Here is a 25,133-nt window from a genome sequence, read left to right on the forward strand (position 1 = left end):
AGAAGGCTCTGGAAAGAAAGCTGGAACCAAAGACACAGATAGTCACGCTTCTCCGTTGCCTTTCCTGGAACAAGGCAGAGTAGAGATCATTCTGGACTTCCAGTTCTCACTGGTCCCCGCGGGTCTGAGGCTCTATAACTCCCCACGTCTTTAAAACCTGCGCTTTAAACCCGCAAGCATCCTCTCCAGCCCTGCAGTGTCCAATCTTGTTGTTTGTTTCAGGTCCTCTATGCTTGATCATCAAGGCATTACCAGGAGGCCCCCTCACCAGTCCTTTAAAATAAAGTAACGCGATGCCACATGTGAATGAATTGTGTGTGGCGTGCATGTGCATATGTGGGCGATAGACTGAAGATTGGGAAGATGTTCACCAATAAGTCATCAGTAATTAAGTGGAATAAAATTTTAGATGTTTTTTTTTAACTTCCTTTTTTATCCTCGCTGATATTGTTTTAAAATGTTAAAACAGATGTGCATCATTTTGTAATTACAAAAACAGTAATTCCATTTTGAAAAAATTAATATTTTAGAGGAAAAAAACAGGCAATACATGATCATGGAAACTATCAGAGACAGAACAATTTTTTAAAAATTGAAGAAATCGAACCCAAACTAATTTGCTTTCAAACTGAAAATGCAAAACTCATGCCTTAAATAGCGTCGATTCCAATGTCAGTGAATGTCAAAGGTACGAGTTAACATAAACTGGACAGCTGGCGTGTGTAACAACAGATACTGGTATATTCAGATACACAAGTGAGTCGACAAATGACAAGGCCATGTGTCAGTTGGGGTTGGGTGGGTCACACTCTGGGCGCTATTTTGCAAAGGATGGTTACTGGGGTGAAATGCGTAGAACACGCCCTTTCCCACTCAACCAAGAGATCAGACAAAAAACACCTCGCTTCACTTCATTCTTTTCGCGACATCTGAATATGCGTGTTCAATCTCCTGGTCAGCTGGACATGTGTTTGTGAACTCATCTCTAGCATAAGCATTATTCAAGTATCGCCAGATGCCAGTCATTTCAGAAGGAAATTCGAAATCTCTGTATTTCTTGGCCACAATCTGCAAGGAAGAGGGCATGATCAGTAGAGGGAAAACCCACTCACGTAAGCAATCAAATCAGACAACCTGTCCTTTCGAGGCGTGTGATAGACTCTCTTCCTCACCTCCTGACGCTGTCCTGCAGTTGCTCGGGCCACCCACCGTGGCATTTTCACTGCGTAGGAGCATCTTGGGTTTGGGAAAGGTTACAAAGTTTCCAGAACCAAAACAGCGGCTCTGCTCGGGCCTGTCCACCAACTTAGCATAGATGGGCCTTGGGATCTGCTGGCACAAATTCGCTCTGTGCTCTCGTGGGCTTCTCGTGTTTCCTGGAATTTTCTTTTCCTGTGTTCTGCTACTATGTTATTTGGTGCTGTATGAACAAAGACTGATGACAGATCTTCTGCCTATGGGACCAGGGTCACTGGAAAGCGCCCTCTCTTTCTCCTTCTTGCTAAGCTCACCTCCTGCAACCCCATATACCTGTGCGTGTTACTCCTAAAGATTTCCATCATTGTGCCAAGAAGAGGATCATCTGCAGAGAGGGTAGGTTCACGAACAAAGCAGACACAAATCCCTGCCCTCGTGGGGACAGTGGATGTGAGGAAAGAGCAGTGGAGAGTGAACATCATGAGAACACAGTGGAATGCGATGCTCCCTCCCACAGCTGGGGTACAGTCGGGGAACTGGTCTCAAAGAAGGTGCCTACCACGAGGGGCTGCATCAGTTTCCTAGGGCTGCCCTAACAAAGTGCCACAAACTGGGTGATTCAGTACAAGAGAAACTTCTCTCACAGTTCTAGAGGCTCCAAGTCCAAAACCAAGGTGTCAGCAGGGCCATGATCCCTCTGAAGCCTCCAGGGAAGGCTCTGTCCCAGGCTTCCCCCCGAGATTCTGGGAGTTGCTTGGCTGCAAGAGTAACTCCAGCCTTCCGATGGCCTTCTCGATGTGTGCACGTCTCTGTATTCAAATTTCCCCGTTTCGCAAAGGGGACACCTGTCATAGTGGATTAGGTTCGCTCTACTCCAATATGACTTCATCTTAACTAATTACATCTGCAAAGACCTTATGTCCAAATAAGGTCACATTTTGAAGTACTCAGGGTTAGGACCTTAACATATGAATCGGGGACACAATCACAATTCAACCTGTAACAGGGACCCAGGGCTACACAGGCTAGTTGTGCTCTGTCATCTCCCATCCCACTGGTTCTCGGGATGTCTGAAGGAAGTGGGCATGGGATTGACCAGAGATTAGAAGGCCTTTGGGACTGACTTCTCAGACATCAGCAGCCATGGACACAGTGTGGCAGCAAAACAGGACCATGTGACTTTTAGAAACTGTTTAACACCTTTTATTTGAATTCAAACTTATCAATGTTAATGTTAAGAATTCTGCTTTCTCTTTGTTCGCATTTGCCTAGTTTATCTTTGTCCACCTTTTTATTTTAACATTTCTGAGTCAATCTGTTAGGTGCATGCCTCCTATAGATGGAATCTCATTTTATATTATGCTTTCTGAATATACTATTTACTTTGTTTTCTGTCTTTCTGTGTAGATGTGTGTTCTGTACGTGTTTCCCTTTCTGGTAATTTAGAAGTTTTATGGTCTCTTTTAACCCTTCCAGTGGTTTCCTGGGTAACATTAAATAATAGGAATTCTCTGTGTCTTGATTTATTAAATTTAGATGCTATCTATTGACTTCTGATAATGACAAATGAGGAAATTCGTGTCTCTACGCTTCTTTCCATTTCCTCTCCCTTACTCTCCTTCCAGTGGGTATAACAACAGCCACGTTTACCACACTCTGACCCTGTTCTGTCCCTACAGTCCCCAGTTGTTTGGTCTTAGTACCAGTTTCAGATAAAAATCAGTTCTCTGTTTAGCACCTGTCCTTTAATATCACACATCTTCGCTGTTCCTTGATTCTGATTTTGATTATCATTCGATTGTTTCCTCATACAGCAATCTTATTTTTAAAAATGAGAGACCAAAAATTTAGGTGAAAGATTTACTCATTCTAAAAGGAAACCACAGCATAAGAAGTTTAGGCAAAAACAAGAATTTTCCTGGATATAAAGTTCTTGTGTCACATACCCTTTCTCTTAATTCTCTGTAGATATTAAGTCATTATTTTCTGATTTTTTAATGTGGTCATGAAGACATCTGGGGCTCATGTGAATTTCTTCCTTATGTAGGTGGCTTCACTATTTACTTTATTATTTTTGTTATTATCACTGTTTTTGTTATTGAAGTAAGATGTCCAAAGGGTTCTTTCTTATTCTCCAAGTTCAGGACCATGTGAAATACACGTCAGTGTGTCGCTCGTTCGCAGGCGATATTTCCCTAAACGTGGCAGGTCATTGAAACCGACGGTTCAGGTCATCCTTTCATTTAAAATAGTTTTGCCCTTGAACCTTCATTTTTTGTCTTTTTCCTTTACTGTTCTCTGTTCCTGATCATGGACATCTAGGATTTCTCCAAGCACCTTTATCTCCGGTCTTCTCCACTTGATTTTAGATGATTTTCTCAGGACTATCCTCCAAATCCATGAGTAATTTCTGCAATATTTTTTTCTGCATCTTGCTTCGTCTAATAGAACTTTCATCTCTGCAATTATTTTGTCTTTACTTTTTTCATGAGCTCTGCCAGCCCGATGTTTATCCATCTGTGATATTATATGTTTGGACATCTTGTATCTTGTCTTTGAGCTTATTTTCAAAAGGTTTATATTCTCTTTGAGACTACAGAAAAATTTTTGTCTGGAATGTTCTTTAATTTATTGGAGCAGTTCTTGATCATTCATATATGTATGTGTGTGTGTGTGTGTGTGTATATATATATCTTCTGCCTTTTTCTTTTTCTTTTCTTTTTTTTTTTGGTCCTTCTCTTTGTCTTTTTCCCTTCCCTTTTGATTTTGATCATCTTTATCTACACAGAGGTCTCACTTGGCTTCTTTCATCCTCTTTTGATGAGGCGGATCTATTGGACCTACCACTTGCCTAAAGATAGTGCGGTGACAAAGGGAGTGAGACAGGGCAGTGGCAGATCAATCTGGAGATCAACTCTCAAGCACCCTGTCCCTAAACACTGCTCTTTACTCTGCCCCAGGGACGCATCAGAGTTAGAGTTAGGGTTTGGGTTAGGGCATCCTCCACTCCGCTCTGAGGCTCACAGATTACGCAGAAGGTCACCATGGCTAAAAATGAAACTTGGGCAATTTATAGTCTCTCTCCACTGGCTGGGAGCTTGTTTCTTTTCTCTGCTCGCAGCCATGAAGCAAAATGCCACTTCCCTTCTCTCCTCCCATTCCACTTGTCCAGACCATTCCTATGGATTGGGGCTGGGTCACAGACTAGAAAGATGGCACCTCTGTTGCGTTCTGCCTTCAGCTCTGCCTCCCTGGAGATCTCAGCTCAAAAGTGATCTTTATAGGGATGTCCTGTCATGGCCCGCCACATGCCCTAGTCCTCAAGCAGAGACGTTTGAGAAATCTCAACTTTGCTCAAGATACAGAGAAACTTGCAGCGGCTCTGCGGCACCGCCCACTGGGCGAGGTTTCGTAGCCTTCAAGTTGGTAATCTGTCATCTCCTTGTAGTTTTATGGAAGATGAAACTAACACTATTTTTCATATTGTTTTCGCTGGGTTTCAGGAAGGGGAATAAATTATAAATCCCTTCACTCTCTCATCTTTTACTATAATTCCCTTAGATTGATTCTTGTTTCCTTTCAGAAGTGCTCCATCCTGGAAGATCATTAAGCTGTTCGGTATTTTGAGTGCTAAATGGCTTGGAAGACTTTGCTGCTGGGTCTTGCATTGGAGCCATGGGCTGCTTTACCTCACCCCAAAGCATAGCCCTTCTACTGAAATTTACAGTAGCCTTTCTCCATAGGAGCTACATGGATGGCGACTAATGCTGTGTGGCTGGGATATTCTCCTGCTCCTCCTCAACCTCCACGTGCCTCTGCCATGTCACACACTCATAGTCACAGCAATGACGAAAAGCATTCACTAAAAGGGACTAAATCAAAACACAACTGTATGAATGTGCTGTTGGAAAATGGTTCCCACATTCAGCAGGTTTTTCAGACACTTTCATTAAGTTTCAGATGTCGGGACACTGGCAACGCTGCCGAAAAACACTCACTTGAGGGACGGGCGGCAGCTTGAAGGCCTGTGTTTCAGGTTGGTACCCTCGAGCACAACAGGGAAGAGAAGAAGGAAGATAAACAGGGCCAGGACTGAGACTGAAAGAGGGAGGAAGAAGAAAGGCAGGCGACAAAGGCAAGGGAATGGCATGGAATCATCAGCGTGGCTGGCAGCCCACAGCACCAGCACCATAGACTGCGTGAACCTAATGTGTGATTTCTAAATGCCGAGTAGCGTGTTATTAGAGCACACAGTCAATGAGTTGTATGTACCTAGTTCTCTCTCATCCCCTACTCTATACCAAGGGCCCTAGCTCTGTACCTGCTAGGACTTTAATAACCAAGATGCCCCAGAGCAAGTCCAGCAATTCTTCCTGAGCCATCTGGGGCTGCTGAAGGCCAAGGGCAGAGCAACAGTGATAACAACCACCTCGGCACGCGTAGAGAGGCTGGGAGCATTGCTGAGAAGCAGCAGCAGCTAAGGAGTCCCTCTGCCTTGAAACTCCAGGGGACCCCCTAGAAGTTCTGATTTACCAGGTTAGGTGATAGTTTGGGGACTTAAATTTCTAAAAAGATTCCCAAACCATTCTTATGCCTACTAATGTTGGAAAACCACTGGTCTAGAAAGTCTTTAACCTTAACTATATGTAACCTGTGACTCTTATATTATGTTCATCTGGGAAGACAGGGCACCAAATATGCTAGAGGCCTGGCCAAGGAGCTGTCAGCTGCTCCCGGCTGTCGAGGGTCAGTGTAAGAGCAGACAGGACACTCCTCTGTCATCCCTAGAAAGGGCCAAGTTCATCCCTGCAGTCACAAACAATTGACAGAGTTCACATTTTAGCAGTCCCAGATTCCACACGTCAGCTGTAAGCCTCCCGTGTTAAATGCCAGCTAGAACCCATGAATCTCCTCAAGTCACTTTCATGTAACTTTCCTTCAGGCTGTGGGGATCAGGCTGAAAAAGAAGCAGAAGATGGGGCCAAGTTCTCAGGCGCTTGCAGAGAATATCTGAAGCCCGTCGTTCCATGGGTTGAAACCCAAAGTTTGACTGCCCGGAACAGAAACGAGCTAGAGTTTTTAATTCATGTGTCTGCATTTTAGGCTGCTTAAATGCCTGGCCCAAACACAAGTCACAACAAAATAAAACGAAGCTTCATTTGTGCGCTCAGTGCGTGTCAGGAGGAAAGACAAACCTTAATGATATGGAGCTTGGGTAGGAGGTTGCAGTCGGCCAGCGTGAGCTCATCTCCGTCCAGGTACTTCCTGGTGGAAACAGCGACATCCTCGGTGCTGTAGGCATCTATCTCGTCAGGCAGAGGGCTGTTTAAGTAGTCATCCAGCTTCTTCAGGGCCCTTAACAGGTTCTTTTCATAAACTAAAACCGAAGGACAAAAAATTACCAAGACAGGCCTTGCAAGTCAGTGTCACTTTTCAGCAGCTGTGAAGGCAGGACTTTGCCACCCTTCCTTCCTGAGACGTGGCTGGCCAGCCACGGGCGTTGGGAAGGGAGGAAGTGTAGTCAGAATATCTGAATAAAGGACTCATCCCTCCCTGAAAAATTACGCTACCGTCTTCACAACATTGCTACTTCTAGAACTCATTTATTTATTCAAACATATTTACGGAAAGCCTACCATGAGACAGGCTCTGACAGAGCAACATTTAGAACAACTCCCATGATGCAGCTGGGGACACCTAGGTGGTGAATATTTTTCCCTAAAAATGTCACTTTCTGGGTTCCCAACCTCTAGACAAAGCATTCAATCTCCTTGAACCCATGTGCAGATCCAAAGTTGGAGGTGGTTTTTCTTTATTTCCTTATTTCCTTATCTCTACCCTCTGTGAAATGGTTCAGAATTCTGGGGATTTTATCACTAGCTGTGCTAGAGCCCAAGTGGAGTCTGTGTTGAAATGGGAAACAGGAAGATGGGGGAAATGGGTGGTACTCACGCTCGTTCGCGTCCTTCTTGGTGTTTTTTATAAATGCTGAAAATTTGGCAAACACATCATTTCCTGCCGAGTTAGATTCAGGGTGTTGGGTCCCCAGCTTAGGGTACCTTGAAAAGTTCAAAATTGGAGTATCACAGATAAGCAATGTCAGAATCAGGATAATACAATGGGGGAAAAATGGCTTTCTCTGGGTGGATATAAAAATGAAATTTCTTGAATGTTTTACTAATCTTCTTTCTCTTGAAGGTTGGGAAGTGACAAAATCTGGGATAACAGTACTGGATGGAGAGTTTTTGTCCTGACAGTGACCAGTCCGGGGACACAGGGCCCAAGCTGGCCCTGCTGGTCTCAGTTCATTCCCTTATAAAATGAAAAGGATGGCATAGAAGGGTCCCCACCCCCAGGGCCAACACTCTGTGACATTTCATCCTAACACGCACCCCTCGCCTTGCAGCAGCAGCCAAAGAAATGGCTATCACGCCACCCACCCTTCTCCTCCCACTTCCTGCCGTCAGCCCTAATTGCCAGGCTGCAGGTGCAGAGCCCTGAGTCCAGGCCCCTTCACTCGGATCCGGCTCTGTGTGTTCTGCGGTACACCACGGGCATGACTAAGGACGTGAGCAGCACCAGGGGCCGCAGCAACCAAACGCCAAGAGCTTTAGAATTATCTATCGTGGAGGGGAAATGACAACCACGTTTTTATGAGGCCTACCTCGGGGGAGCTAATTTCTCCTCTAAGAACTCCTCGATCTTGTTCACATCCGTCTTAACTTCACCATCAAAAGTCATAAAAGGAGGGTTTGTTCCGGGGGCCAGGTTCTGCAGGTCTGCGGGTTTCCTAGGTGGGAGTGAACAGCGATGTCTGTCGGCAGCCGCCAGCACTCGGACTCATTTCCAAGGCTTAGCACTGTCCTCCCCAGTTTAAGAGCAACAAGCCTTGAGAATTTCAAAGCAGCTTGTGGGTTTATAAAATGTAAGGTATTCGTTAACAAATTATGGGGTTGTCGATGAGCCCCTTTGTGCTCCCTTTCCTACACGCAGAGGCAAAGAGTTAACTCTCCCCAGTGCTATCGCGCAGGAACGGTGCTCAGAGGACTGCAGAGGCAGGAGAGGTGCGGGGTGACCAGCGACGGGGAGAGCAGGTTCCTCCTGGCGCCCCCACTCCTGCGCTGTGCAGATTACAGCCCGGCCATCCTGTAATTACTCTGCCTGGCCCACACTCGGGCTTCCATTCAGGCTCCTGGTCGAGGATAGACGTGCCCGTGACATCACCCGTGGGCCTCAGGGGTGTGTGTGTGTGAAGAATTAGGTCCAGTTATTTCAATATTGCAGAAACTTTGTCTTACCTTCTCAGGTCCACCGTTGTCACATTAAATATAACACCCTTGAGCCAGAGAATCATAAAGAGACGCTGAGAAAATGGGCAATTTCCGATACTTTCACCATCATACCCAGCCTACAGGTGGAAAGAGAGATCTCTGTCTGAGCCATTGTCATGCCAGACACCCCAATTCCACACTCGAAATCGTCAGAGGTTGTTACAAGTGGTCACGACACTGTAGACATCGTCTGGGGCCATTTTGGCTCAGCCTCTGTGTCCAGTTGGAGGTGATGTGAAGGAGGGGAGAGGACACGCACACACACACACGCACACACACGCACACACACACGCACACACACGCACACACACACGCACACACACGCACACACACACGCACACACACGCACACACACACGCACACACACACAGGCACACACATGCGTGCACTGTACTGAGCCCTCTTTCTTCCCTCCCCACCACCTCACCACTTCCTGCCACACTGGGCCCCTGAGTAGCAGTTCACTGAGGGGAAGAGCAGCAAGAGGGAACTCCCTTCCTTACCAAAGGCAAAAAAGACACACTCTTTCCCTCCCCCTCTCTCAATCCTCGCCACCAGAGGCAACGCAGCTGCCTGTCCTTCCACGATGATCTCGCTTAAAAGCAGACCAGCCGACTCTCCCACAAGACCCTATCTCTAGTACCCCCTACTGCACTCATCTACAGAATGAGGGGCCTAGATTACAGGAGCTCAAAGATCCCAGACACTACAAAATTGTGTTTCCCTTCTTCTGATTTATGGTGGTGGCATAGATAGGATGGGAACACTTGCAACTAGAAGGTGGGTTGTTACACAGTTGGTGTTGAGGTGGAAGGATATGAAATAGGTCCTTGCTAATGCCTCAGAGCAGGTCACATCCACAAGACCCCCCAAACACAGAAAAGAAACTGAATGCACATACATCCTCCTTCTCACGGGCTCCTGGCAGAGGAGAGAGGCCAGTGTTGGGGACCACAGGGGAGATGCTTATGGAGCTTCACCGTTCCTGGCCAGTGGAGTGATGGGACCAAAGCTAGCAAAGTTCTGAAACCCCTCTTTCTCTAACCATCTCCCCTCACTTCACAAATGTCTGGCAAGGTTATGGCGCTAGTAAAATGCTGCCAAAACGGCAAGGAGCTGGCCTGGACACGCCCCTAACATCCCCAGACTTTGAGCCTACACTCAGCCAAACTCGATTACAGAAACACAGGCACATTGAATACATGAAGTCCATTTCTGCCACACATAGCCTTTTAAGGAGTGGAGAGGAAAGCACTGTGTCCATAACCTGAATAACAGAAGGACACAAGACAGAAAGGGAGCTGCTTATTTGGAAATTGAAGAAAAGAAAAGAGATGTTTCAAGAACAGTGGACAATTTAAAGAGCACCCCCGGGTGATTCTCTGACTCAAATGTTCTTACATCACCTGGAGAGGTTACTAATAACAAATCAATGGACGAAAGACCATTAATGGGTGTTCCTACAAATTAAAAGGATAAAAGACAGACAACCCCATTTTTAAAAGACATGATTAGCCTCTTCACGAAAGAGGAAATCCAAGTGGCCAACAAGCATGTGAAATGATTCTTAACATTGTAAGCCAGCAGGGCAATACAAATTAAAACCACAGGGAGATGCCTCTATGCACCTACTAGAATGGCTAAAATCAAAAAGTCTGACAATACTAAGTGTAGACAAGAAAGAGCAAATGACATTTCCGTTCACTGCTGGCAGGAGTATAGGTTGGTACGACTACTTTGAAGAGCCATTTGGCAGTTATCTTCCAAAGCTAACCACACATTTACTTTAGGACAACAGCAGAAGTGAGTGCTTAGGGGCACCAAAAGACACTTAGACAAATATTCTTAGCAGCTTTAGCATAACAGCCAAAACCCGGAAACAACCCAGAGACTATCAAGAGCAGAACAAATACATCAGTTGTAGTGTATTCAAACCATGGGATGTACACCACAATGGAAAAGAATTACTACAAGCAACGACATGGATGCATCTCACATATATAATGTTGAGAGAAAGAGGCCGGACTCAAAAGCGTCCTGCATCATTCAGTGTAGGCGAAGTTCAAGCACAGCAAACGTCTCTGTGATGATGTTAGTTAGAATGGCAGTTGCCCCTGGAAGATGAGTATTGTCTGCGAAGCACAGAAGGCAGACTTCTGGGTGGTGGAAATGTTCTATGTCTTGATCTGAGTGGTAGCTACAGGGGCATATTTAATTGACAAAGTCTTAAGGTTTAGGTGCTTTGCTAAATATAAGTTTTACCTCGACACAAAAGAAAAGAAAGTAAAAATATTACTTCAAAAAGAAGCCCAAAGAGTCACATTCAGTGGGTCTCGTGGGGCCCAGGAATCTGAATCTTTAACAAGCTGCCCGAGGTGACGTACCGCGGGAGGTCAAGGACCAGGCTGTGGGAGGCACGGCCGTGGTCCAGTCCTGGGCAAGAGGCGAGGTGGGTGCAGCAGCGCTATCATCAATATGTAAGATGGAGCCCCGGTTGGATGATCCATTGTTACGAAGACCTTTTTCCAGTTGATAAATACAAGCCCATCAGCATGGAGAGGATGGGTGGCCTTAATATACATAAAGGGGCACCAATAGACCCAGATCCCTGAATTCAGAGTCCCCTAAGCTCTGGGCCTATGCTTCAACCCCTTCCACTCACCCCTCCCCATAGTCCCCTCCTCGAGCCAGCATTCATTTGCCTCTCCACCTATGAGAGAGGAGGGTCTGAGAAGCCCCCAGGTGGAGTCTGTGAAGTTGCTAGAAGACCGAGGGATGGGGAGGTGGACAGTTGTGACACATATGTCCAAGTAAGTAGTCCTAATGACTCCCTGAGACGGGCCCTGAAACAGCCCCCTCCGCCCATCTGAGGCCATTCTCTGCCTTGGGATCCCACCACCCACCCTATGGCCATGTTGAAGGCCACCCCATCTCCTCCTCGCCCTCTGTTCTGCAGCCCTGGGAGGCCCAGAGCTCAGTTACAGAAACTCCCAGGGACTGGCTGCTTGGGAACCCTCTTAAACCACAGCAGGTTTGGGCACAGTCCAGCCCAGCAAAGGGGGAGAGGAAAGTTCAGGGACACGAAGCCACATATTTTGACCAGTCCCAACTTGCTCTGCAGCTTTTAAACCTCTGGCTTGAGTGGGGCAATTGTTTTCTTTTTCTTTTTCCCTGGTCTCTCTAACCTTTGGAACACTGCTATAACTCACTGCAAATGTGGCAAAATCCCTGTCCCGGCGCAGGGAGCGGGTCCTGATCAAGCTGCCCTTGACAAAGAGCTCTGCGTCTGGACGGGTCCTCTCTCCTCGCAGCAGCCGCTTTCCGCTGCGGCATCTGCAGAACCACTGCGTTGCATGGGGCTCTCTGCCTCGCTCTGTCTCTGCTCTCAAACTCAAGTCAGTGGTTTCCCTTGAAATTGTTCGTCTCGAACTTCCCAAGCCCTGGCAGCTACTTCTTTAAGAGGAATAAAATGAGGAGGAGCAATAAATTTTCTAAAAAATAAAAACTGCCTTAGTCATCCGACTCGGTAAAAACTTCAACTTCTTAACAGGCTCCTTCTCGGATCAGCGACTGGGAAACATCTGGCCAGAGGGCAGGACAACGTCTGCAGGGCCACAGTGCCCACAGCAAGGACGTTCCCCGCCATGGGGCCTTAAAGCTAAATTGCTCTGACCCGGCGGGGCTGGTGAGCTGAAGGCCCTAAGGCATTCGAGAAGAATTAGCTAGCTGCCCTGACTGCCAATAAAACAGAATTTACATATCCTGTGTTGCCTCATCTTAAATTGCTCTAAAAATTTTTTTTTCCTGTCTCTGTCTGTTGTAAATGAGGGGGTTACGGGAACATGGTGGGAGTGACTGGGACGCCTTGTTGCCTAATTGTATTACTTTAATGTGCTCCAGCGCTGGGATGTGCCAGCAAAAATAAAGGCGAAGACGCGCCATCTCCGCGGCCCATTATTGAGCAATAATGGGAGAGCATCGCCTTGCGCGCATCCTTCAACCAGACGAGATGGTGGGATAAACACATGCATATTAGGAGTGAATAACCGACACTGTCGCCATAATTGGGACGTTTTATATTTTTTTTTTCCAGTGTTGAAAATTCTCTCAGGCCAAGTGCACTCCAGGCTAAAATTTCTCAGCAGGGTTCTCGGCCTTCGGGGGAAATTGTTGTGTGGATACATTTCTGATAAAATCAAATCGAGCCATTTGAGAGATCAGAGTGTCTTTGGTTTCCAGTGAAGACTCAACCAGCAGTGTACTTTTGCCTTTCAAATTCGACTTTTTTGAGCGCCCCTGAAGGTAGTTCTCAAAAAAAAGCCATGATGCCTCCAACATGTTCCAAGAAACTCCGTTTGCCGCTGAGAGCAGCCGTGGCGTTTGAGAACGTGGGTGACTCTGCTGGGCCCTGGCCTCCCTGCCTCCCCCTCAAGGCCCCCCAGGGCCCCCTGAAGGCCAGCAGGTCCTCTGCACCCCAGGCCCTCTTTAAATTAGAGCCTCTCCCATCTGCTCCTTCCACACTTAATCCGTTCGGAATTTGTAGAAAAGATTTTTTTTAATATCCTGTAAGTGCTCTTTGTTCAGGCAAATGACCTCCCTGATGGTCCACAGGTATGTGTCAGGGGCAGCATCCACTTCGCCACCTTCCACGGAATGACTCCCTGTCTGCTGCCACCCTGGAGGGACAAACAGACCCTGGTGTCCCGGTGCAGACCCGGCAGGGTGACGACCCCTCAAGACAGTCTTGGCGGCACCTCACCCTCTCCTTCCACCAGAGCAGGCCAAACACCCACCACCTTCTTGGCTCCACCTTCTTTCTAGAAAATTCTGTGTGGGCCTAAATGGTAAACACATTCTGTAGCGCCAGCACTTTTTTCTACTCTCCCCAAATATAATGAGAAACAATTTGAGGGGTGGAGGGAAGATGAAGGAAGAGACAGTAAGTTGGTCATACTCTAACTGTTCCTTTGTTGACAACTGGCTTTCAGCCAAGGAGGCAGGACACGCGTCCTGTGTGCGAGGAAAGATTCCAGCCCTTGAAGAAAACCGGGAAAAAGACTTGGCGTCTGCTGGAGGGATTTGGGAGCAAACAGCTAATTCGTCTGCACCGCGGGGATGCAGAAAGTCAGTGAGTAACGACGTGCTGCGCCGTTTCCAATGCTCAGGGGACTTCAGGCTGCAGAAAAACAGTAGCTGACCAGAAGAGGCGCGAGTCAGAGGACAGAGTTTGATGTGGGAGGCCAGAGAATCCGTTCTCCTCAGAGGGAGCGACGTGGCCAAAAGACCCAGCCAGGACTCTCCTCGCTGGCAGCCGACCCGGTGGATGGCTGAACGCAGCGCAATCAGAGTTAAAGCAAATCAGATGGGGGAGGACATCCTCCCTCCGGGTCCCACCCACAAACTTCCCTGAATCCCTCCCCGTGTCCTTTGCTGGACGCGCAGTGGCCCCACACGCTTTGGAAACTGGCAGTCAAACCTACGCTTTGTGGCCAAACGGGAAGATCTTGGCCTGCAAGCCAAACAGCCAGCCCTCCCCGAGTTCCCCGGCAACTGCCCCGGACGCGTCCGTGGAGGCCGGGCTTCCGCTCCCTCAGCACACAAAATCCTGTCGCACATACAACTGGCCCAAGCGCGACGAACACCCCTTGGGCCATGTGTGAGCTGTGAACTCAACCCAGCAGGACACGAGGCTGACGTGGCCGGTGCTCGTAAAAAGGAGTGTGGAGGTCGCTGCCAACCGCGCCTCCAGCCTGCACCCACCGCGTGCCCCATCGAGGCCTGACAACTGCAGGAGGTCGGGACCCGGAGATCGCCCCACCGCTGGGAGAAGGGCTTTGGGGACGGGCAGGGGGCAGTTCCGCTGGGTCTTCCAATGCTTCCATGTGGGGGAGCCGGGCTCCCTCTGACCCTCGCTCTGGTGGGTGCGTGAGTTCCCGGCCTGTCTCTGATCATCGGGGCAGCTCCCCCAGGCCCTGCCAGTTCCTGGCACACGGGAAACACTCACAGAACGACTGGGGCCCCAGTGCAGTGGTTCCCACGTGCCTGGCGCCTGGTCCCCCTCGGAAAGTGCCTGGCAGCTTCTCCCTGCTCGTTGTTTTCTGGGCCAACATCCATGAACTTTTTCCCTCCCAGAAGCTCACAGAGCCTCACTGCTGAGAGATCGTCCATTGAGAGTCACATCTGATGGGAGGGAGGAGAACCCAAGAGGAGTGGCAACAGGCCCAAGTCGCTGGTCCCAAAGTCCTCCCCGGCCACCCTCTGTGCCCAGCCTCCTGGCCCACCATTATGGCTTAAAATGCAATATTTGAATATATCTGAGACTTCTTTGTTTTGAATAATTCTGTACATAAAAAGTTGGCCGGGCGCGGTGGCTCACGCCTGTAATCCTAGCACTCCGGGAGGCCGAGGCGGGCGGATTGTTTGAGCTCAGGAGTTTGAAACCAGCCTGAGCAAGAAGCGAGACCCCGTCTCTACTAAAAATAGAAAGAAATTAATCAGACAACTAAAAATATATAGAAAAAAAAATTATCCGGGCATGGTGGCGCATGCCTGTAATCCCAGCTACTCGGGAGGCTGAGGCAGAAGGATCGCTTGAGCCCAGGAGTTTGAGGTTGCTGTGAGCTAGGCTGACGCCACGGCACTCACTCTAGCCCGCGGAAAAGAGTGAGACTCTTTCTCAAAAAAAAAAAAAAGTTATAAGACTCTGCATTTGCCTGATAAGTTGGTGTTTCCATTTTTTTAAGCAACGTCAGGTTTCTCTCAGGCAACAGATGTGGAGGGCGAGAGCGGTGTGAACTCTGGCCTCACTACTTACTCACTCACCGTGTGGCCTTGGGCAATTCATTTGTTCTCTCTGAGCCTCAGTTTCTCCCTCTTAAAAAGGAGGGATCCAGACGCCTACATCATGCAAGATCTCCGCATGATATACTGGAATATTCTGGGCACCCAATAAAGGTAGCTATTATTGTCATTACCGTCATCAACATCATCATCATTACTCTTCCATATCTGAGCGCACCAGAACAGATAATTATGGAATTTAGGGTACTTTTTAACAAGCCTCAATTAGTGTGATTTTTATGCCAAACTGTGTAGTCCTTAAAGAACCACTGGTTTTTTTCTCTGTCTGCACGGTCCCCTTGGAGAGACCGAATTCCGTGAAGTGCGAGAAGGCAACCGCGCCCCCGTCAGGATTCGAAGTTCAACACGGGATGGCAGATCCACAGGAAGAAGGGTTGTCATAACAACACGGGGGAGAAACAAAGTAGCCCACCCCTTTGTAGAACGAGAATTAAAGGGAAAGTCCTCCCAAAATCATCAATTTCTAAGGAAATTTTTTAAAACTGATAATATTCAGTTTTTAACACCCATTGGCCACCTACTCTGATTTCAAGTATGGCTCTAAATAATTTATGAATGTTATCAGAATTAATCCTCTCCAAGTCACGTAACACATGTCCTGTTAGTCTTCCCATTTTACAGAGGAGGAAACAGAGGTTTAGAGAAGCTAAGTAACTTGCCCAAAGGCACACACAGGATTAGGTGGAAAAGCTCGATCTCGGTCTCCAAACTGGATCCAGTCAATGGTCCCGGCCTCTTTCCAGGTGCTCGGGATGGAAACCGGACTGTTCCTTGACCTGAACATCAGTCTCTCAACCAGCACCGCGTTTCTGCCTTTGAGGTCGCCCACCCCCAGTCTCAGCAGGCCTCTGGGGGGTCTCTCTGTCTGGGATTTCTACCTTCTCTGATCTTTCCTGTATCCCGGACAAGGTTAACCATGGTAAGACGCCACTGTCCTTAGGCCACTCTGCTGGAATGTCATTCAAGTGCAAACTGGAATCACATTGCTCCCAGGTGACCATAGGCAAGTCAACCTTCTAATGCCTCTCTTTCCTCATGTATAATGTAAGGATAAAAGTACCAACCCTTTAGTATTGGGTGAGCATTAGATGAGATGTTACACATAAAACTCTTAGAACAATGCTTGACACTTAGGGAGATTCAATAATCCGTTCCTTCCTTCCTCCTTCCTTCTTTCCTTCCATCCTTCCTTCCTTCCCCCTTCATTCCTTCCATCCTTCCTTCTCCTTCCTTCCTTCCTTCCCCCTTCATTCCTTCAATCCTTCCTTCCTTCTTCCTTCCTTCCTTCCTCCCTCTTTTCTCTTCCTTCCCCTGCCCTCTGCTCCCTTCCCTTCCCACTTCCGAGTATCTGCCAGTCAAGCCCCTCACTCTCCTCCAGTGCTGTCCTTCTCTCAGGCCGACTGCTGTGTCCTTAATGGCCCCCTGCCACCTTCTGTAATACCTCTGCCCCCTACCATGGCAGGTAAATTATTCTGCCTCCTAGACCCTTTCTAAGTCTCTCTGGTCAACATTTCTTTTCCCTTTTCTGAATTCGCTTAAGGTATCGCCAGCTCTTTCTGAGTTAGCAGCCAATTGTTTACTAATTGTTTCCTGTTGGTGACAGTCCTTCAGGGCAGACATCAGGGTTCTGTGCAGAAGAGGTGCTAACGCCTCCTCTCAGCACCTGGCACGTGTTGATATTCTTCCCACTCCCCCAGCCCCATGGAAATCACTCCAGGAAATCACTCCACGAAAACGCTCATCATGGAACAAATGACCACTGTCCTCACAAGTTGTGCGAAATTTCTCATCACACGACGTTCCTTTCAAGACTTCTCCCTAAGGAGCACACTGGCAGGCCTGGCAGTTCTACCAGCCTTAACTGTCCCCAAATATCTCCCTAGCCTCCCTGGCAGGGACTCCTTTCCCCACCCACCCAAAGTGACAATCACTGTGTGACCAACTCACTCTGATTTGCCCAGGACTCAGGAAGGGAGAACAGATGAACAGGGGCTGAAGTCTATCAGGGCGGCGGAGGGAAGTGGGGATTTACGACAAGCCCAGCAAGCCCCCCAAGTCTGTGCAGAGCCAGCTAACACAGGGACAGCGTTCCCCCTTGGCTGTCTGTCAGGCCACCTTTTGGGAACATCCAATGCTCAACCCAAGACACAGATGAATCAGTGGCGCAGCTCAGGTGGCAAACCTACCCCAGGACTGCCCGTCTCAGGGTGTGACAGACACTCCAGACCAAAGGGCTCCACCCAAATGGGCCAGACACCGGGACCTCCTCATTGCTAAGTGTCTAAATCACTCTCAACAGAGGCCGTAATTTCACTTTGATCCTCCATATTTCTCCTTGGATTAAAGAGAAAAGCAAGAACCGCTGTCGAAGCCCCAGAGGGAAAATTGCAGACATCCCCAAGTCTCATCAGAAGCTGGCGAAAAGTGGGTGCCTTGGTGCACCTGAATGGGTGCCTCATCCCAGGAATTTGGGGATCAAAAGATCAGTATTGATCCATACGAGCCGCTTGAAATTAACCCCCAAACTGCAATCCAAAAAAAAAAAAAAAAAATTAGATGCGTCTTCTCAAAATAATACACCTGAGGACTTAAGCAGATCACAGATTCCAGTTCTGTCTTTTACAAATGTGATTATGAACAAAATGGCTACGTTGCGAAATACTAATGATAATGATGATAATGATGGCAACAAACACGTACTAGCATTGGCTCTGTGCTGCTCGCTGTTCTAAGCACTTCACTTACAGCAACTCAGTTTAATCCTAACAACAACCGTGGCAGATATAGGTACTACTGCCATTAATATCTCCCTTTGAGAAAACTGAGACACAGAGAGGCAGAGAAATTTGCCCAAGGTCACACAGCAGGATTGGAACCCAGACAGTCAGCTAGAATCCACCTGTTTAGCCCACCCTAGACAAACAGAGGGGCCTCCGGCTCCAGCAGGGTCCTTCCTCAGAGTTAGCGCGTTCCTTTGCTTGTTTGCTTCCCCCGTCTCTGTTCGGTAAAGGTCGGAGGGCTTGCAGGAGTCCGTAATGACAAGGGAACACAGAGCAGAAGCAGGTGAGATGCACGAAGGAGGAACAGGGGTCGCAACACTGCTTCCCAGTGGAGCTGGGTGAAGGCTACGCAAAGTGCACACCCTGTTCGCTGGGGGCAGGGAGGAGAAGATGTTTGACAGCCCTGGTGGACAGCTTTGGTGGCCAGGGGGCCAGAGGTGGGGGTTCTCTAGTCATGTGGACATATTCTGTTCCCTCTATAGGAAACTTCTGCTAGGACTCAGATAGCAATGACCTTGAATGTTGCATCCGCCACACCCGCCTTTGGGGTGCGAATAGTCCTTCCGCCCGGTTAATAGCACCTCCCACCCCCACCCACGCCATGGCTGACCAGGCAGGGCTGGCATCTCCCTGCAGACACTGGGGAGCCCTGCAAAGCCATGCACGTGGACGACCAGTTCCACCTCTTCTTCCAACGGGGCAGACAGGGCACGTTTCATGTCATTTGGCCAAAAGAGTTTGGGTCTGGAATTGTTTTAAGGCAGGTAGGACAAATGCCTGCCTGGGCCATGAACAGCTTTCCATAAAAGCACCCAGAGAGCACTGAATCTAAGCAAGACCATCTCCTGATGTAGAAAAAGGACTTTTCAGACTTGCTCTTCTCATTTCACAGTCTGAGAAGGCAGCCCTTAGGGGCGGTAAGGCAATCACAGAAGCCACCGGGAAAATAACCACCAACTGACTTTCCAAATAGACCTACCCTTGACCACAACTCTCCCTGGCCGTGGCCGGGAGTGGCAATGACAGAAGTGAGAGCACAAGCTCTAAGACCATTTACTGGTGCAGGGGGCAGAATAATGGTCCCTCAAAGATGCCCTGGTCCTAATTCACAGCACCTGCGAATACATTACCCTACGAGCCAAAAAGGACTTTGCAAATGATATCTAGTTTATGGATTTTGAGATGGAACCCAATCTCGTCGCATGAGTCCTTCGAAGTGAGAACCTTTCCCAGCTGTGGTCAGGAAAGATTCAACTAGGGGATAAGGGTCAGAGAGATGAAAGGCACTGGATCGAAGATGAAGGAAGGGGCCGGAGGCCAAGGAATGCAGGCGGCTTCCAGAAGCTGCAAAAGGCCGGGAAGTGGATTGTCCCCCCGATCCTCCAGAAAGAAACACAGCCCAGCTGGTGCCTTCATTTTAGTCCAGTGAGCCACAGCCTCTAGCGGACAACGCCTACATGGAGCTTTCTACTCGATTCGCATGGCTATTTTCCCCCTGCTTTTTCAACTCAGCAATATTGATTTGAGGGCCCCTTTGGCCAAAAATCTAACAGGGCACAGTCCCAGGCCATCACATCAAGAGGATGAGGGGGTCCACCCCGTGACATTTTGCTCTTTTTAGTCTTGGTTCCTTACTGTGGTTTTTAGAACCTGCCCTCAAATTTCAAGCAATGGAAACAGTTTCGAGAGGCCATTGGTGCCCCCTAGTGGTCTCGAGATGCACTTTCAGATTTATCACTTTCACTTTTACCACGTCCATCCCTAATGAGGTTTTAGTAGGAAATGTTACAAGTTAGTTTTTAGCCCTTGTAAGGGACTATACCATCCAGATTTCCCACGGACTCCCTGATACATAGGATTTACAGTTTTAAAGTCAAGTCCTGGAAAAACTAGAATGCGTTGTTCTCCCTAACCCTGACAGCCCTCCTAAACCCCATGGAAAAACTGCCTGAAGAGGGCAATGTCTTTCTTTCTGTCTAGGCACTGCGAACACCCAGTCCCAAACCCCACTGGCACCTGAGCAGTGTGCTTTGAACAATGCATCTTGACATGAGATCAGCAGCTGGAGGGTGCCTATTTTGCTTATGTTAGGAAAATAACAATTTGAGATTTGTAATTTATTTCTGGACTCTCATTGAAGAACTGGGGGTGGGGATGGAAAGGAAGCATGGTGGTGGAACAGGATCACCCATGTGCTGGGCAGAGCAGACCATAAAAAGAAATTCTAATTATCTCTAAAAGTATTCAAATTCAGCTTCCTCAATTTGTTCAGAATTCCCTAGCTCTTTTGCAAATTTCTTTAGAAACATGTAGCTCCCAGGGTGGTGGGGGGGAGGTACAAGCTTTTTCTTTATTTTTTCTTGTAATGCTGACAAATTCTAAAGAGGCCAAAGGCCTGGAGCTATTGATTAACAAAGGGAAAAGTCCAATGCCTCAAACACACTCAGGGTAGTTTCAATGACCAACATATAAAAGTTCTCTGCAGCTGGGAGCTGAAAATTGCATACTACTTTTTATTACACTGAAACCAGTCAGTAAAAAGAAATATCTTAAGGATTCTTGAGGGAATGATTATGAGATAGGGTTTAGGGCCAACGCAGATTTTAGAATGCTTCCTTTTAATATTAAAAGACAGCAGAAATCAGAGAATTTTTGGTTAACTTTTCCGGTGGAAGACAGATGATCACCTATGTGGTATGATGTGCGAGACCTAGAACAATCCACCTGTCTAAAACTGCCCCCACTAGCCTTCCATGAAAACCTGAATCTCAGAGGAGTATCTAGAAAAAAGCCACAGTCTGTCAAGATGGTCTTCCCCAGGGCCAACTTAGAAGAGGTCACCAGCTCCAGTGACCCCTAACCTCCCCACAAGTTGACACTATCTGTTCATTTCCTCACACACAGAAGGAAAATGTCCCTTTTTATGGCCTTTCTATACCTTCCTATAGGTGACACCTTCCCACAGGTGTTTGATGAAGTAGCAAAGCTAGATGAACACTCTTGTCCCATCTTAATAAATTTCATTTTCTAAAGATATGCTCGTCAGATCTCTTTCCAAAAGGTCTGAGGCAGTTTTGAGAAGCTGTATTAATTACTATAGCTGGTCACTGTGACTATGAAGGTTACCAAAAGCTAAAATTAAATCACCTGGAATACTGAAAAGTAGCAACCTAGGATGATAAGAAGATTCGGATGGCTAAATTGAAGTTCTTAATAGATCTCGTGGATGACATGTTCATTGAAAACTTTTGCTTCATTTTAAAGGAGAGAACAAATGCCACCTGTAGTCAATTAGGTAGCAGTTTCTCCTGCAGTTGTCTTGTTAACTGGGATAACTTCAACAGAGTAGCAAACAAATGAGCAGCTGTCAGCACAAACACAATTGCCTGTAATGGAGAGACAGGATTGCATAATGCTCTAGGAGACCACATGCCAGACCAACGGTATAGTGGGAGGGTATTTTTATTTAAATGTAAATTTAGTAAACTTTGCCCTATATCTTCATGTTTAAGAAACCTAAGCCATGCAAGGTTGCTAATTTTCTCTGACACTCCCTTTTCTCCCAGCCACAGAGATTTAAAGGTGAGCCTGTATTATTAAACCAAAGCCTCTGGTTTCACAAGCTTTAGACACAAACCAGCCTGACATTTTGCATTCATGAAAGGAGATGATAGAATCAACAACGAGTGCATAAAATCATATTATGTGTAAAACAGGAAAAGTTGGCTTTAAGCTTCAAAAGCAGGAAAATCACAGTCAGAATCAAAAAAAAAAGTGCAGATTTTAGGAAAATAACAAAATTTTATTAGCACTATGTTCAGAGGGGCAATTTTAACAATTAGATTTCATTTTTGCATCTCGTTGTAGTCTCCGAATTCTTACAAGTTCAAGTGTTCCTAGATCATGGAAAATCAATTTGCTAAACTTGCAAGTTCTTTGTTAGAGCAAAGACATGTGATACCACCCTGTAGATGATAGAAATTTAAAGGGAGAGTTTTTAGGATACTTTGGACGTCACAGAATTATCAGGAAGCTTTGCCTACCCCATTTCCCACTGTCAGTGCCTAAAACTATATTCCATGGCCCGGCTTGACCCACGCAAAGGGAAGGCCTGGGGCCCAAGGCCAAAGAGGATCAGCCACTCTCCAAACAAGGAGAAACACCAAACTGGCTAACACCCTGGCTTTATTATAAGGAAGTCTTTTCTGAGCCACAGGCTTTTTTTGGCAAATATTGTAACTCCCTCCCCACCCATACCCCTGAGAAAAGACAAGGAAGGAGAGGACCGATACTGTTTCCGGATTCCCTAACCCTGCCCCAGCTGGAAATCAGCTTCACATAACTGTCCACAAACCAGTCCAGGAGCAAAACAGTGAAAGCCTCCTATTTTCAAAGGGGGCAGTTATGCTCAGTGACCAGGAAACCGGTGTCCCTAATTTGCTGCACATCATATAGTGGATACAGCAATCAGTGTCAGGGTGATGAGCCACTTCATTGGCCACATGTAGACAGACACATAGACTACATACAGGCGGAGGCTGGGATTTTCTACATACGTCCATTTGTTACCCTAAATCCAATCTAGGCAAGTCCAGGACTTAGTAATGGCCATATTTCAGTCTTGTGTGAAGGGGCAAAACAAAGTAAGGCATATAAAACTAGAATTCAAAGAAGCAACAAAATATTACTTATAATAACAAGTATAGAAGAATACTTTGCAAAGAAGAATAATTTGCAAATATTTTATAATAGCGTAATCTGGCTGTGGTTTTAGGGGATACAAAGCTCCAAACTAGCTCTTATGATCCACCCATAGGAAACAGACTCGGAAAATAATGGAACAATCTTTTCCAAGAATAAAGAAGTTGAAACTTCTCTCACTGCAAGACTGGAGAGCTAGAATTAAGACGGCTCATAAAAGGAAAGAGAAGAATCTGCTCGGATGATATGATATGGAGCAAAGAACATGAGTTCATGCTGTGCTGAGGTGAATCAAAACGATAAAGCATGTAAGGAAACGTCAGAGCCAACAAAGACGTGGAGGTGTCTGAAAGCTTTTGCCAAAGCTAAGAAACTGAATTCAAAAGAAAAATCACCAGTAGCTGCAGTTCACAGAGAAGGCCCCAGAAGGCCGCGTTGCCCAGTGCCACGGCGAGCATTCATACTCTAATCTGTGCGGGGAGGTCCAGTGCCCCTGGAGTGGGGCCAAGCAATGCCGACGACACCAAGATCAGCCCAGCCCAGCCCAGGTGGTTCTCAGAAATAAGAAGAACTTCAAATCCCTTAACACACCACGGGAGACACCTGTTAGGGCACCTTCCACATAAGAAAATGGACCAGAAATAAGAAGTAGCACTCAATGCTAACAAAAATAATACTCAGAATGGACAGTGTGGTACGAGGCGTGTCCTCTGAAACATAAAGACCCTGGAAGCTGTCTCTGTTTAATTTTCACCCACCTCCCAGTCCCCAAAGGAAAAACATCATTCTTTGTCAAAGTCCCTTCTAACACCAATTAATCTGGGCTTCTCCGGGGGATGGGGTGACCTCCTTGACACACACGTGTCTGATGGGTTGTGTTGAGCACTGACAACTTCTTCCTAACGGCGGGCCTCACCATGACCACTGGAGGTGGGAAAACCAAAGGGAGGTGGGGAGCCCAGAAATGCACACGCTTCTCTCTGCTCCACCCTCTCCCTGCACTGGAACTGAGCCCATGTGGAAGAAACAGGGGATGTGGCTGCAGAGATGCGTGTGCAGGCAGAGTCCCCCCCAGGCAGGAGAGAAGGAGCCCTTTGCTCTCCTCTGAACTGGGAGAGAGCTGGCCCACCTCATTCCTCCCATCCCGCACTGAAGGAGACTTTACAAAAGTGCCCTGACCTATGAGGAAGAAAGGTCCTACTGGAATAAAAGCAAATGACTTACTCTCCTGCCTCTGTGAGAGCTCTCATTAACCTGACCTTGAAACAAAGGCATCCACGCAGATAAGAGAGTAAGAGAGTTCGGGGGATGTGAAGGGCAGGGGGCAGGGCGTGCTGGGTCTTGGGTATTTCTGACTCCACATGCTTGGGCCTGTCCAGATCAGCTTGGGGCATCATCTAACCAGTCGTGCTCCGGTTCTGTGGCCCCCGTCTCTGTCCAAACACACACTTAACCACGGGACGCTGGCCACAGAGACTCTCCAACAAACACTGAGAAGAGAGAGCTAAGCTGGGCGTGGTTTTGCGCCGTCTTGTCTGTGAGTCTATACAATAAAGGAAAGTTCTAACCCAAGAAAATAAGGCCCAAGAGTAAAAACAGCACAAAACGTTGGGTACCCCAAACCAAGAAACACAAAACCTCACTCCAAAACACAAAGTTGTGCAAAAATAATAAAAGATTTTTTTTATGGACTTGGAATGCTTAATAATGCTCACGGAATCAACAAATGGAGACACGACCCAATCAGCTAACCAACGATCCCCAAAGCATGTTGACAGTCAGCACTGCTGCGCACTGTGAGCAGACACGGCTCCTGTCTTTGACGTGGCAACACGTCTTCAAGGTGGCGGGGACAGTGACAATGGGGCAAGAGGAGCAGGCCCACCCAGACAGGCATCAGCTTCCAGAGTTCCACACACTCTATTGCTCTATTCCTGACCCAGCTGTGGGCTCCCATGGCATTGAGGACATTCTGAAATCCCTCCTACCGTGGACAGTGTTGGAGAAATACACAGCCGTAAACTCATTTCACAAATTCTTCTTTGTGAATAAGTTGAATAATTTCAGGGGATTTCTGACTCTCCATTTTTATTCAAATGCCACTGATGCAGGCAGCAAGAACTTAATAAATAATATGCAACAAGACTTGAAAAACTAATTCACCAAATCCACCAGAATAAGGTATACCATAGGCATGCAGTCCTGAAAATCCAGACTGCATGCAAAAATAATTCTGGTACTATATAAAATATCACCCACTGAT

The 25,133-nt window shown here is 47.3% G+C and overlaps 1 protein-coding gene across 2 annotated transcripts in view; it reads right to left on the reverse strand.

The window, feature by feature from the left end:
- Nucleotides 1–905: 905 nt before the first annotated feature.
- Nucleotides 906–25,133, reverse strand: part of CLIC6 (chloride intracellular channel 6) — a 40,657-nt gene continuing 16,429 nt past the window's right edge. For both annotated transcript variants that reach the window (XM_012657417.1, XM_012657416.1), the window contains 5 exons: nucleotides 8,496–8,605; nucleotides 7,862–7,987; nucleotides 7,150–7,256; nucleotides 6,393–6,574; nucleotides 906–1,068 (listed from right to left, as the gene is read on the reverse strand). In XM_012657417.1, the coding sequence (XP_012512871.1) occupies nucleotides 907–1,068; nucleotides 6,393–6,574; nucleotides 7,150–7,256; nucleotides 7,862–7,987; nucleotides 8,496–8,605 (687 nt within the window). In that variant the 3' untranslated portion in view covers nucleotide 906. The remainder of the gene's footprint in view (nucleotides 1,069–6,392; nucleotides 6,575–7,149; nucleotides 7,257–7,861; nucleotides 7,988–8,495; nucleotides 8,606–25,133) is intronic.

The sequence above is a fragment of the Propithecus coquereli genome, unplaced genomic scaffold, assembly GCF_000956105.1.
Source record: "Propithecus coquereli isolate 6110/MARCELLA unplaced genomic scaffold, Pcoq_1.0 Scaffold54, whole genome shotgun sequence".
Classification (NCBI taxonomy): domain Eukaryota; kingdom Metazoa; phylum Chordata; class Mammalia; order Primates; family Indriidae; genus Propithecus; species Propithecus coquereli.